The sequence below is a fragment of the Osmia lignaria genome, chromosome 7 (assembly GCF_051020975.1).
Source record: "Osmia lignaria lignaria isolate PbOS001 chromosome 7, iyOsmLign1, whole genome shotgun sequence".
Taxonomy (NCBI): domain Eukaryota; kingdom Metazoa; phylum Arthropoda; class Insecta; order Hymenoptera; family Megachilidae; genus Osmia; species Osmia lignaria.
The window spans coordinates 8,236,344-8,251,172 of record NC_135038.1 but is presented as its reverse complement, the minus strand read 5'-3'; the positions used below and the strand labels follow the sequence as shown (position 1 = coordinate 8,251,172).

The 14,829-nt window shown below is 46.9% G+C and overlaps 1 protein-coding gene and 1 long non-coding RNA gene across 17 annotated transcripts in view; one reads left to right on the top strand and one right to left on the bottom strand.

Annotated features, from left to right (window-relative positions):
• Positions 1-2,312: 2,312 nt before the first annotated feature.
• dati (zinc finger protein datilografo) overlaps positions 2,313-14,829 on the bottom strand; it is a 49,161-nt gene continuing 36,644 nt past the window's right edge. For 3 of the 16 annotated variants that reach the window (XM_034324343.2, XM_034324344.2, XM_034324345.2), the window contains exons 5-13: positions 11,629-11,658; positions 6,795-6,954; positions 4,591-4,803; positions 4,221-4,343; positions 3,977-4,114; positions 3,304-3,501; positions 2,776-2,996; positions 2,544-2,697; positions 2,313-2,454 (exon numbers count right to left, since the gene is read on the bottom strand). In XM_034324343.2, the coding sequence (XP_034180234.1) occupies positions 2,333-2,454; positions 2,544-2,697; positions 2,776-2,996; positions 3,304-3,501; positions 3,977-4,114; positions 4,221-4,343; positions 4,591-4,803; positions 6,795-6,954; positions 11,629-11,658 (1,359 nt within the window). In that variant the 3' untranslated portion in view covers positions 2,313-2,332. The remainder of the gene's footprint in view (positions 2,455-2,543; positions 2,698-2,775; positions 2,997-3,303; positions 3,502-3,976; positions 4,115-4,220; positions 4,344-4,590; positions 4,804-6,794; positions 6,955-11,628; positions 11,659-14,829) is intronic. The other 13 variants (XM_034324347.2, XM_034324350.2, XM_034324348.2 and 10 more) reach the window with 11 other exon arrangements.
• LOC117604382 (uncharacterized) lies at positions 3,500-14,440 on the top strand. The gene is made up of 2 exons (XR_004581426.2): positions 3,500-3,867; positions 3,943-14,440. It is a non-coding gene; the product is annotated as an uncharacterized LOC117604382 (long non-coding RNA).

Genomic DNA, 14,829 nt, shown 5'->3' with positions numbered 1-14,829 from the left:
CGAAACGACGCAAGTATTTTTACGCGTTCAGATATATACCCGGAAATAAAAAAATATTTCGCTTATAACGATCACAGGACCTCAGATTACCTGAAGCACGCCACTCTAAAATTCTCTCATTCTCTCGTCTCATTCTTCTCATTCTCTCATCCTTGATGCTCACGAAGCATTCAGATTCGCTCGTCTTCGCATTCATACGACCGCCTGCCCGTACACGTTAGCGACGATCCCAAGCTCGTTGTTTCATTCACGAAAATCTTGCACCCTGTGCACTCTTGTACTCTTGTTTCCCGTTCTCTCGATCGTTCTCTCGCTCCTCTGTCTTTCATCGTGTACTCTCGTGTTCTGGCAGCAGCTCTTCTGCTTCGTTCTAACGTTCGTCGCGGCTCGGGATCCTTGGTAGCGGTGCACGGGCACGCGTAACCTCGTTCGCTTCAATTTCTTTTTCGCCTAATTTATCCTAGTCTCATAGACCCTATATTTATTATTTATAATATTTATATATATAATATATATAATATTTAGCATTTAGTTTTCTTTAATTTCTCTCTCTCTCTTTCTTTCTTCATCATTATTTTTTAACTTCTTTTTCATGTTCTTCGTCATCTCTCGCGTGCTTTTTCTTTTGTTTATCTTCACGAAAAAAAAATGCTTCGCACACTCTAACGATTCTTTGAAAATGTGCACATGTACAACAAAGGAGGGGCTGTTTCCTAGCCACCGTCCCGTGTTCTCATTTTTTTTTTTTTTTATCTTCATCATACACTCCAGACTCTCTGTATGTATATATATATATATAATATATATAATATAACTGTTTGTAATAATTATATTTTGTTTGTTCGCTTACGAGCTAATAGTTTTCGTGCTGCCGATCAGCACATGTTGCGCGCATTTTATATTCTTCTCTCGAGTAGATCTGTGTGTGTCCGTGTATCTATATTTATATATATATATATAAGTGTAGCTGTTTTGTGAAAACTTTTGTGTTTCGTGTATCTTTGTATAACAGGGTAATTTTGTTTTTTTTTTTTTTTCTTGTGTTCTCTGTGTACATGTATCACTAACGTGGTCGACGGACAACGACGATCCGTGTCGTCGTCGTGCCGCTCGATCGCGGATCAGACCGTCCGTTTTGCAGTTTCCGCGTTTGTCCGGTAAACGGGAAGGGGTACGCGTTCGATAAGCTGATCCAGCTGACCGCGTTTACGCACGTATCAGACGCGTATTGTTTGCCTTAAACGTTACGGGAGCTAAGATTACCGGGGGAACCTTAAGTTGATCTTTAGGTATGTATATATGTATATAGGTTAGTTTGTTGAGCCTTAGACCGACCGCTGGATCCGAGGTGAATTGAACCTCTCTCAGCTGAATCGTGGTCTACGAGTTTTCGGCTCTTGTACTAAAAAAACCTTAGTACTCTGCGCTCTCCGGGTAGCATCCCTGGACAAAACAGGGACGAACCCGAGACGAACGCGTCAGTTAGCAGTTTTTCATTCGATAATATTATGGCACGTTTCAGGGGCGACTTTGGATAGCGGCCGTGACAACGCGTCCTGTGAATTCTGAAAGAGCGACTCGACGAAATCGAGGTGACGTACCGCACGACGGAGAACACCGCCTTAGGTATTCTCGTTCGGCGGGCATCGTCGTTCTAGGAACTCTAGATCCAGGACCGAAGTAGGAACAACACGATCAACGCGAGAAAATCAGGCGTTGCTGAAAGACCGTTGCCACAGCTGCCGTAGTCACACACCGTCTAACGGATTTCTAGATACGTATGACCTCTGATCTTTCTCCCTGAATTCATTCAGAGAGAGAGAAGAATTTCACGATGAGCGAAAATAGGATTGCCGAGAGGCCTTTCGAACCTCTCTCTGATTGATTAATTAATTCTTTCGTACTGCTGAGACATTAGTGTTTTCGCGGGTGACCACACTTGGACGCCTGTGCTCGAATCGACGTAGAAGACGACAAACAACGATTCGATCGGTTTATCGTCCGTGTACGTCGTTCTTTACACGTTGTCAGAGTTACCGATCATGTCGTCGGCTTTCCTCTTGACACCACGGTCTTCAGGATGCTGCTGCTGTTGCTGCTGTTGTTGTTGCTGCTGCTGCTGCTGCTGCTGTTGGTGATGGTAATGAAGACCGATGCCAGACGAACCTTGCTGCTGCTGCTGCTGATCGTTCAGAGATCCTGGACGATCGGCTGATTGAATGGATTGCTGATTGAGGCGTTCAGCCTGCTGCTGTTGCTGCTGTTGCTGCTGTTGCAGGTTCGACTGCTCCGACGTCCAAGGGGTCCACTCGTCTCAGTAGTAACTGAATTTTCATGGTTGCTGACTGTTCTGCTGGTTGACGACCTGCTGGATGGTGAAACTCAAGGCTCGAGGATCACCGTGAAGCCTCAACGCTTGTTCCAGTCGTTGTTCTTGTAATCGCAACGCTTCCCCTGCGAAACGTGTAAGTAGTTACGATCTTTCCCTTTGGAGAACTTTAGTTTCAACGTTTTTTAGTTGGCATCGATGGAGGTGAACTTACCAAGGTCGGGCGGTAAGGTGTCTTGCTGAGACATCTGTTGGTTCGTGTGATGTCCAGGCATGCCAGAGGTGTTGCCACCGTTGTGCTGGCCCAGGTGATGTCTCACGTCTCCGCCAACCGCGGAACTGGCCGCCGCCGCTGCTGCTTGCGATACCTAGAGAACGAATCATCAGGAATGGTAAGTTGTTTCGAAATAGGAGGATCTCCACTTCGTTCGTGGATGTACACTTACAGCCAGTCTAAGCGCAGCTTCGGCCTGAGAACGCAACAAAGCTTCCGCCTGGTGCATTCTCAACGTTTGTTCTGGTCCGGTTGCTTGCACTCCCTGCTGTTGCGGTCCCGTCGATCCTTGCGCACCGCCGCTCATGTCACCGTTGTTTCCCATTCTCATCGCCGCCGCCAAGGACGCCATGTCCACCGGCGACAAATTCGGCGATACGGAGTTTTGCAAACCTGCGGAACGTCAAACGGAAATTTCATTTTTCTATTCGGCCTGCTCGTTGAACTATTGCTCGGTCGCGAGGAGCGCGCTAGTTTGGACCATAGATAAGGGGGAAAAATCTTAGGAATGGAAAAACATAATTGTAAATCAAGCTTTATCGGGAATAATTAGAACGAATCCGTCGTGTCTGTTGTCGTCGCGAGCGACGTCGCGTCTCTCGATAAGGCTTCGTTATCGACGGCCTTGAACGGATATCTCGGCAATTCTGTTGACCGATCGATCGAGGAAAAGCAGATTAGAGAGAGAAGAGATTCTTACCCGCTGACACGGCGGCGGCCATTACTGCCATGCGTTGCTGTTGCGACTGCATCTCGTCGTGGTACTGTTGCGCGGATGTTGGCTGACTTCCCGCTCGTAGCATGTCGCTCAGCTTGTTGCTGCTCGGTCCCGGCGACGCCATATTGTTGTTGTTGTTATTGTTGTTGTTGTTGAGTAGACCGGTACCTACGCAAAAGTCTGCTCACGTTAGTACGCTCGACGAACGGCGAACAGGTCGCGCGCGTTTAACTCTATACCTATTTTTATAATATCATCTAATCGATGTTTGTCGGTATTGTTGGATGATACGCAAGTACACAGACATTATGTTAGAAATGATGATAGAAAAAAAAAAATGACGGAGTGAGCCGAAACGTTCGTATGACGAAATTACTCACAACAGGAATTCGTAGATGATTTATTTGACTCAGATCAAGTGTAATAGTGTTTACTACAATAACTGTCGCTGTGTTTCGAAGCTTTGGTGGTTTACTTAAATCGCTAGTAGTTCCATACACGATGATACACCACGACGATTACAGCGAACGTGTGTACGAAAGAAAGGTCGCTTCGGTGTTTAAAATAGTAGGTTTACTCGTACTCTACGACATATTCACGACACTCTAACCATTATTCCAGACGGACCATTTGCAAGAACAAGATCGGAGCGTACCAGGTTCACTACCGGCCGACGATAGTCTTCCGTTTCCGCTGCTGCTGTCCGAGTGAGCCGACGGCGAAGGACACATCGGTGGTTGTTGCAAATTTTGTGGTCCGCCCGATTGACTTCCCAACACACCCAATCCCGCACCTGTACACGAGAATCGTATGTATCGTTACGATCGTTGCCGGTATCCGAATCGATTCTTTCCTAGCTGATTTATATTTTCTTTTTTTTTCATTTTTCTGTTTCATACCTAAACTCGAGGATGCCAGGATCTCTCTCTCCCGCCTCTCGGCGGCGGCGCGACTTAAAACATATTGCGCCGCGAACTGATGCTTCGGGTCCATTCTCATGTGCTCCATGTGACTCAACAAACCTTAACAGCAAAGCAGAGCAGACGCTCGATAGAGTTTTTCAGTTAGTTTGGCAAGCTTGGATGAACGAATAAGAATTATTGAGTTAATGAAGGTTCGATAGAGTAACGTTTAGATGAAAGTAACGGTAAGAAGAATACACATATATGTATAATATATAATGGAGAAGAAGGAATATAATATATACGTAGTTAATGTAAGAGATTGCATTTTTGATACGATTTTTGTGAAGAAGAAAAATATACTTACCGCTCTCGTGAGTGAAGACGGCCTGGCACACCGAGCACGGCCACATCCTGAGGCTCGTGCTTAGTTGACTGGTCTCAGGATGGCAGGCCAGGTGTTTCCTAAGACTACCCTCGTTGACGTAGTGTTTTCCGCACACTGGACACGGGTGGTTGGCGGTCCGTCGCTTCGCTATGTAAACCCCGACAACGGAGGTTGTGCAGTCAGCGGAGGGAACAATAGGGCGACACAATTTCAAGGTCAATGCTAAGCAGGATAAAGCTTCCCAAGGAACGAAAGCCACCTCCTCCATCATCATTATCATCACCACCACCACCATCAATTATCATCATCATCATCATCATCATCATCATCATCATAATCATCAATATATCATATCATATCATCGTCACGATCGTCATATCACCATCGTCATTATCATCCTTCTTCGTTTATTTATTTATTTATTATTATTATTATTATTTTTTTTTTTTTCATTATCATCATCACTATCATCTTCATCATCATCATCATCATCATTCTCCTCCTTCTTTTCCTCCTCCATCTCCTCCTTCTCCTCCACCTCCACCTCCTCCTCCACCTTATTTCTCACGCATTCGCGTGTACAGACGCGCGTACGTACGTCGACATTCCAGTCGACCTCGAAGGCGAAGGGAGAATCCTTGCAGACACGGATAGCCGAGGACCAGGAGAGCACTGACCTCGGACGCACCGAGCGCTGCTTCTGCCGTTGCTGACTCCCTTTCACGAGCGAGGTCGTCGGCCCAAAAACCAAGATGCACACGCACGTACGCGCGCTTGTTGCACGCTTATAGACGCACAAAGAAAAGTTCGACGAATCTCTCTCTTTCATTATATTCGATTTTTTTATTTTTTTTCTATTTACTTTTGTTTCTCTAGCAGTCTTTTTCCCATTTCCTCCCCCTCGCTCGCTCCCCCTTTTTTTCATTATTTTCTCCCTTATTGTTCGTTCTCCCTCTGCCATTCCGTTTCTCTCCCTTTTCTCTTCGAAGAGACATTCGAACGCCTTCTTCAAACGGACGAGGGGAAATCATGCGTTTAACGATGCATTCGGACGAAAGTTTACCATTTTATCAACACCTTTCTCGTCTTACTTGACAAAACACTCAACACCTTCGTTTTTTTTTTTTTTTTTCCGTCTACGTTATGAAAAACACGATGGAGGAAAGGAGACACGACGCGTCGAAAAACTGGGCATGCTGTTTCTCGTTAGATCAAGAGATTCTCATTTTCATTGGCGCGAAGCAACGCTTTGTCGATTCTTCTTCTCTGTACGTCTATCCATACGTATTCGCCCCACACACTTGACAGAACACGCACCAAAGTCGAACGAAACACCCTTCTTAAAGCACCGGTTTTGTATTAGCGAATATAGTAGTACGCAAGTATTAGTCGGTGAGTGCGCTAAGTGCTACACCCCCTTTTATCCCGTTCAGCGAAACAGTACGAAGAAAGTGACAGGACAATGTGTGCATATCGCCCGCGCCAAAGCAAGTTCTTAGGTGGGGGATGTGAAACGTACTTAAAAGACTAAAGGACGAACCACCCCTCGTGTCTCGACGAGTGGTCGTTTCATTTCTCTCTCACTCTCGCTCTCTCATTCTCACTTTCTTACATTCACCCTCCTTTTCACTCTTATCATGTATACACGCATACACAATCTCTCTCTCCCTAGTTCCCTTTCTTTCCTTCCTTTTAGTCTTATTCGCAATTAAGGTACCCTCGTTACGTCTATCTCCGTTCTTTCTTTCTCCTCGAAGGAATTCTCGCGGGAAACCCTCGTTAGCTGGTGTTAGAAAGGACGAACCGGATGGAATCGCCAGCGAAAGTCGGAGACCACGAGGAGGAAGCGATCGTAACGAATCGTAATCCGCGTGAAAATGCGATAACTTGGATAACGCGTGCAAACTCGCTCTCCTCCGCGTCGTGTCCAACGGACGAGAAGCAGAAAAGATTTGATTAACACGTGTGGATCGTGCGTTAGTCGAGGACAGAGTGTTTCAGCGTTAGTATGCAAAATTTGACAAAAAAAAAAAAAAAAAAAAGAAGAAAGAGTTAAAAAAAACAGACAGAGAAGAGAAGAGCCGGTGTTTTCGTGTAGACGCGTGAAACGATAAAAAGCAAGGAGAAAGAAAGAATGAGACGGACGATATCGAGGGGCGGTCTCGGTTATCGTAGATACTTACTGGCTACGCCGGAGGCATTCGGATCCTTGTGGGTGTGCTTCATGTGCTCCATAAGAGCTTCGCCACCGAGAAAGAGTTTGTGGCAGACAGGACAGCTGGTTGCGTTCGGGCCGCCGATCAAGGCGGCGTGTTGCTGGAACACAACACGCTGTTGCAACTCCTTTTTTGGTGGCCGGAAGAAGAGGAACCGGAAGCAGGCAGACGCGGTGCACCGGTAGAGAGCCGACCCACAGAATACCACCACAGAGTCGCGAACCAGAAGCGCAGGACAGGCAGCGCACAGAACAGAACGATTGACCAGTGAGAGTTAGGGCACCGATTTGCCGCCGCCACCACACAGACTATTTCATATTGCAAAGGGAATTCACCTCGAGTGTCTGGTAAGATACGAGAGGATCCAAGGTAACAGGGATGCGTTTCGTTCTTTTGGGAATTGTTCGGTAATCTGAGACGATGAAAGGGTGAAAGGACACTTGTGTGGAAAAATGGGAGAAAGCAAAGCCCAGACAGACGAATGTATTAAAAGCGCGAGGTCTGGAGAACGATCGGAACCGCTAACGCGATCAAAGAAAGTTTCTGTGGTGGTTACTTGGAAAAGAACGCGAAAAGATCTCTGGTGAATCTCCGATTGATCTCGTTAGACCTCGCAGATGAACGGGAATGCAAAGCATAGATCACATGACTAGCTAACTACACAATTAAGATGGCCTCTGTTGCATTATCGTACTATTCGCGATTCTGTTCAATACATAGCTCTTTTGTCTTTTTGCCGAACAACAAAGGCCATCCTTAAGAATGGACAAACACGAAGAGTAATGAACGAAATTCGACGTCCTCATTGCAAGTATCTGTCTTCGTCATTGGCGACCTCGTATCGAGATACAATTTTGCGGTGGTATCATTTCGATCTTTCTTTTCATTTTTTCTTTCTTTTTTTATTATTTCTCTTTCTTTTCTCTCTCGCACACGCGAAGGTCGGTTATAGGCACACGAGGCGGTAGGGGCACGCGCTGAGGAAAAACATGGCGGCCAACCTTGCTCGAAAGAGTGCTTAAAACGGAGAGAAAAAGAATACGAAAAGGCGGGAAAGAAGAAGGAGGATGTCGAGGTGGGAGGAAGGAAAGGCTAAAACGAGACCGGACGGCAATGACCCCAAAGTTTTGGGATCTTCGCGCCACTCGTTCCTTTCTTCCTGTCTACTCCCCGCCCTCGACTTTGATACAACGAATCCTTTTTCCTTTTTTTTCTTTTCCTCTTCTTCTTTCCTCCACCTCGTTTCTCTCTCATCTTCAACTTTTCCTTTCTCATCGCGTCGAGTCGTCCTTCTCTCTTTATTTTTCTCCTCCCCCCCTCTTATCCTACCTCTATCTTTACCGAAGCGATTCGTAACCTTCTTTTTTCCCGGACCTAAGGCAACCGCAACCGAGTTGAGGCGATCAACGAACGGTGGAGAGCCGAATCTCGGGCAGGACCAGTTTAAAATAACACCCAGGCGTGCGTCGTCGACCTTACGTTTCGGCTAGCCTTTTTTTCTCGCGATTCTTCCCTTACCCCCTTCCCCGACCCTTCGTCAACCCGACTAAAGTATCAGGCTCCATTGTTTATAACAATGACTTTTACTTCTTCGACCTTCCACCTGATTGCACGTTTTTTTATTTTTCTTACTTTTTCCCAGACTTCCATGATTTCTTTTTATCCCACGATTAGCGTATATTTCAAGCGTCAAGGACTCCTTTCTTTTCTCGCTAAGGTATAGGGCAATCGCCGAGTTGCTTTTGTTCCTGTCGTATTCTTTGCGCGTGCAAACTTCCTTGACCAGGGTCAATCTACGTAGGCAGCCTTGGTCGATTCGAATGAAAAAAAAAAAAAAAAAAAAAAATAGAGAAAAAGATGTTGGCAAAAATAGCAGCAGGGAGGAAGAAGAACGTGAACGAACCCCGGTGTTTAGGAGGTCCTTGCCCTTCTTCCTTCCACCGCTTTCGCTTCTTCTTCTTTTTGCTCGTTCGAACACCCACGCTCTCCTCTCGGCGTTCTTTCTTTGCGGATAAACGATATTCTTTTCAAGGCACGCTTCTCGCTTGTTTTCGTCAGGCCAAAGACCTGGGCGTCCTTCTTTCTTCCCGGACCTAGGGCAAGCCCGAGCCGGTCGAGCCGACACGGCACGCCGCGAAGAAGATGCTGGTCGTCGACGTCTTCGGCGTCGCTGGGTGCTGGTGTTGCTGGTGCAGCAGCATCAGCAGCAGCATGCAAGTTATTCTCGGAGGGAGGCTGCGGTCCGTAGGTTCGACGCCCCGACCTGGCCCAACTGGAAAAAACCGGTTTCTTCGTTGCACTCTTCCTTTTTTGCCTGCATCCTCGCTTTTTGCACCGCGAATACCTCGGCTCTCCTGGCCGTCGCTCTCTTTCTTCTCGTTTCTTCTGCACGGCATGCATCTGTCCTCCTCTTATCTCTTTCGCAGGCCATTGCTTTTCTCTCCTCTCTCCTCTCCTCTCCTTTCTCTTTGCCCCGCTTGCCGTCTCTCTTCGCACGCCGCGCTGACTCGAGAGAGAGTGGTTGGAGCGTGGGCGAATCCCCAAGGGACTTTATGATTCGCCGTGACCAGATTCATCTCTCTTCTCCGCTACACGTACCTACGTGGCTGTAGCAGCTAACTCCGAGCTCGATTACTCGCCTCTATTCCCAATTCCATGCTTCCTGATCCATCGGCCCAGTCTCGACCCGTATCTGGGTCAGCATTCGTGACGCGAGGGAAAAAATTGTCGATCGACCTAGTCCCGTCGATCCTGCTCGATTTAGGATACCGCGCGAGTATGTCTGCTCGGTTTTCACCGGTTTACCACCGATGTGTTTATCCGGTCAAGCTCGTCGGAGTGTTTAAAGCAGGTTCGAACCAGGGAGTGGCGTAAAAAGGAAGTGGGTGTGAGCACACGCGTAGCGACGCGTGACGTTGGGCCGTGTATGGAGCCATTTTGTGTTCAAAGAAAAGGGACCATCTTTGATCGAGTCGAAGAAAAGCGTTTCCTCTCTAAGAAGTCGCGACAAAGGTTTTTGACGGAAATTCGCGTAGGAACCAGAGAATCTATGGCCGGTCCTTCTGTTTTTCTCGGTGCAACGCGATAAAGCCCGAAGGTTATTCTCGCGACACGCAATTCTTTTCGCGTCATTTCTCCTCTTTTTTTTTTTTTCTTCCTCGGCCGTCTCCTTTCCTTGGCTTTTTTAGCCGCAACGAGGCCGCGCGAGCCTCGCCGGCAGACAACCTTCGTACGATACTCGGCTACACCGATAAACTTTGAATCTGTGAAAGGTATTCACCTCTTTTATTCTCAGCCAGATGCTCGATTTTTGCCGCGAAACCCTTTCCGCGTCATCTTCGCTTCGATCTTAAGGCGATCCTCGAAGAAGAACTCGGTCCTCGAACGTGTCGCGACAAAAATCCCTGCCGGCTATTAACGCCTGATCGTCACGCTTCATCGCCGCGAATGTAATTGAAAAAAAAAAAAAAAAAAAAAAGAAAAATAAAAAACGTGTACGCGTCAGAGATTGAACGAACGCGAAATAATCCGCGGCGGGACACGTGTGATCTTTTTCATTACGGGCTGTTTGATTTGTCGCGTCTCTTTTGCTTCCATTCTATCGTCTATCGCGTATTATTCCGAGCCGTCGCGTTTTTTGGCGTATCACGCGCTGGTAATCCGCGCGTTATGCGTGTCCAATCACCCCCGAAGAGCGAGGAAAGGCTACCGGCATATACAGACAGAGAGAGGAGAAAAAAAAACACAACAAAATGTAACAACCGGGAAAGGGTTGAGGACGCAGCTTTATCCCCCCCGAGTGTTGTACCAATAGCAGTTTCGACGCGACCCTCTAGCGCTTTCGTTCGACTAGGAGAGCGAAAAAACGCAGGGGTGTCGTTGCACAATAGGCAGAAATCCCACCCCAACGGAATCGACGCGGGAATGATTTCATTAGGTCTCGGTCTCGATGATGGAGCATATACACGGTAGCCAGAGGGAGGAAAAAAAAGGGGGCCCGCAGGGGCGGAGACTGTGCAAAAAATTAATATCGAGGGGGTTGCGAGAGAAAGGAAAGAAAAAAAAAATGCCGGAATCGAAGAGGAGATCTCGTCGGAACAAGCGACGCGTCGTGCTTTTCTATCGAACACGCGTATAAAGAAGTTCTCGGGAAAGCTCCGTTCGTCCCACTTTTCTATTTTAACGCCGTAAAAGAGACAAACAGCATAGTTCTTCTGGAGATGCGCCAGACAGCGATGTTTAACGACGAGAGCGGTTCACGCGGGGACGCGTAACACAGCAGGGAGGAGATTATTTCGGCTAAGAGCGGAAATTGGTTCAATTGTAAAAACGTCGAAGCAGGTGTAAATGTTGCACCCTGCGCCCTGTTTCTTCCTAGAGACGGGTTTGCGGTTTTCATCGAAGGACGACTCTTGAACCGTAGGTATTAATTTCACGACTTCGTTAAACGCGTTCCTGCTGGAGGGATAAGATGAAAGAGAAAAGAAAAAAAAATATTGAAATCGTTTAGATCGACGTCGAATCGAGAGAAAGAAACGTGATCGTTAGGATGGATGCAAAGGACGTGATCCATTAACGAATGCCAGATACCAGACACGTGGAACGTATTCGAATTTCCGCTGAATTTCATCGAATTTCATCGAATTTCGGGGAAATAATAGTCGAAGGATATGGAGAGTACGAGCCGCGGTTTGCCGATCGTTCTCGTGGAGAATGAAAAGCGAAATTTTGCAAGCGAACTGGAATTACACTCGAAAGGAATTCCCATGGGCTCGAAAATATTCTGACCCGATCGTTTTACCTTTAATCGTTGCCACGGGTACTTGGAACACTGCGACAAAGAGAGACCAGCATGAAATGAAGATCAATTTTCATTAATTCGAGACAGTTAATAAATCAGTTGCATTTTTTTTTTTTTTTTTTAGAATGCCCATATTCCAACGTCCTTTGCACGATAGGAAAAGGATGAACAAGCGTTTCGTTTTCGACTCGACGGTGCTTTGTAACGCGCGCGTTTCTTTATTATTTTGAATTATTATCTTTAATGTAAAATCGCGCGCGATGATCCGAGAGAAAATTTGGAATATTTTTGATTGGACGCGAACCGAAAGCAAAAGTAGTTAAAAAGAAGCACAGCATAACGAGCGCGCGAGCGCGGCTTTCTAGAACACGAAAATGAATCCCCGTGGCGAGGAAAAATAAATCTAATGGCTAACGAGTTTTTACCGAGCTCCGTGCTTGGGCAATTAAGAAGAGGGTAGAAGAGGGGCTCGATGGGGGTAGGTGTAGTACCGGAGGTGAATCGGAAGAAGGTCGAAGGTACGAGAAAGTCCGCCAGCAGAAAAGGGGTTGTGTATCGTGTTGCACGACATTCAACCCTTGTACCGCTAAACTACAGATAAATACGAAGGCTGTGTGCCACGGAAAAGTGGGTAAGACGCGACGAGAGGGAATAGCAGCGAAAGAAACCCAGGCAGGGTGCGAGTTGGCAGCGGTTTTGCTTGAAATTTTTCACCCCCTTTTTCCTCTCTCTACGTACACCAGTACTCTGACGCTTTTGTTTTTGCATTTGCTGATCAATTTCATGATCGAACACGTTGCCTGTCGGTGTACGCGTAAAGCTCAGGAGAATTCGAAGAAACACATCAGCCCCGTTTGTTCTTCGGCTGGTTGGAAACAAAGAAAGGGATAATACAGTTCGTAAGACGCACGAAGGAAGCGCAGAGGGAGGAAATCCAAGTTTCTACGGCTGGCTACCGATCGTTCTCTATAATACATTTACACTCTGCCCTATTATAATATTGTACTCGGAGTGTATTGTCTTTCTTGGTCGAGATAATGTTTCGCCGACACGCCAGGTCTCGACCCACAGCGTAACTCTTTCATTTCCCCTTTCTATCGTTCTTCCTTCGGTTCTTGCCAACCTCTCTCGCTCTCGGTTATTTTTTTCTTTTTAAACAACGATCCATTAGCTATCAGGGTAGTCGAGGCAGGGATGGGGGCTAGTAGATAGCCTGGAATAGCGAAAACAATTTCAAGAAATCTGCCCCGGCGAAAATTCGATTAGCCGCGCAAGATGGGCTCTCTCGAGGTACTTCTCTCTCGCTCTCTCTTACTCTTTTCGTCCCTCCATTTGTTTCGTTTCGTTTCGTTTCGTTTCGTTTCGTTTCGTTTCCTTTCCATTCCTTTCCTTTCCTTTCGTTTTATTTTCACCGACCGGACCGACTCTGTTTCTGTCGCGCTGGCGGCTTTTAATTACTTCTCCGCACTCTCGCGCAACATCTTCTCTTCGTGTTCGCGTTCCTCTTCCACGTCATCGTCATCTTCCACTTCTCCACTTTCTGGCTGTGCTTTTAACCGCGATTCACCACCGGCTACGTTTAACTCGAATCCTTCCTCCTCTCGCGACGAATACGTCCACGATTGTTCGTCTATTTTGCTAACGACGAGAAGCGAATCGATGCGAGTTGAAAATGGGATTCTCCAGGAGAATTTATCGAGATGCGAAAACTCCTGTGAAAAGGGGGGAATCCGAGGGTCTTAACCGAGGATTAGCTTTCAATTAGAGGATCTCGACGGGCCGGACGCGTTAAAAGAAGGATATTTATTGGCAAGAAAACGACGCGGGGCTGGATTACGGTCGCGTGGCTCGTCAAACTTGCACCTGATTCCACAACGAAACGAGAGCGTGGTTCGAGAAGGCTGAAGCAGCCTGGGGAGCATCTTTTCCTCCCAACATCCTTGCCTCGGATGAGATCGTCGAGGCTTTGCTATCGGATCAATTAAATTTCTGTATTTTTTAAACGGGAACGCGTATCGTTGCCATCGCAGCGTTAATCGATAATCGTCTTGATCGGGTCCACTTTTCGAACTCGTGTAGGGAGAATGTCAGTTTCACGACTGGTTACGCAACGTGCTCCTCGGGTCTAATTGGCTAGGAGAGAAAGAAGTCGATATAGGTTTTTCATGGGGACGAAAGAAGCGCGAGAAGACAGCGAAGAGAAACAAGAGAAAAGACCGACTCACGTACAGAGGACTCGACAGATGCCTTCCCACGTTTTTTCGTCAAGACATGTGCCTGGCGCGGCGAAAGGGTTGAGAAATTCAGTTGGTCGAGCGAACCGGGCAAAAAAGCACCCCACGGTACAAGATTCCTTTGGTAATCGCTACGTGCCGCGATTCACCGTCAGGGGTGAATTCGATTAAGCGTCGTAGACGCGATCTTTTTCCCAGATCGTTGCATTTTTTTTTTTTTCCTTTCACGTACTATTCGTAATGGATGCTCCTTCTTCGATGCTTTCTCCCTTTTTTCTCATTGCGTTTCACGCGATATCGACGCGTCAACGAACGCTTATTGTTCGCTCCCTCGTCGCGTCTCTTATGCAAACATCGTCGTCGTCGTATTTTGAAACGAGTTTCTCGTTGTAACATATTTTTTTTTCTGTTTTAGGTCGATGACGTCGCGTCGAGGATGCCGTTCGACGAGCAGTCAGTTTGCGATTGATAAATGGACGATCGAAGCCACGAGAAAATTGTGCATCGCTCTGCGAAATCCCGTTCAAGTCCGAAGCGTCTGGTCGGTGAAAGAAAAAAAAAAAAAAACCACAACCAAAGCAGTCCCAAGCGTTGTTACAGGGAAACCCAGCAGAACGATCTAAGCTACCGTTAAAGGATCTCTTTCCCTATTGTTACGACACCAGCAACACGCGGAGATAGTGATAAAGTTACCCGCGAGTCGCGAAACGAAACCCCATGCACGGTCTACCATGAATATTCTTCTGCTAAACAGTTTGTTAATCACTGTCGCTAAAACCTGCCTCGCAACGATCGGTGGTACCGTACATGGAGCGATCATTTCGCGAACATCGGTTAGCCGTCGATTCGACTAATTCTCTCTGATGGTCAACCGATAGTTTGTTACAGCTAGGCTGCACGATTCGAGAGGATAAAACGGAGCCTATCTTTCGATGGAATTGACCGGTCTGCTGACAGAAATCATCAG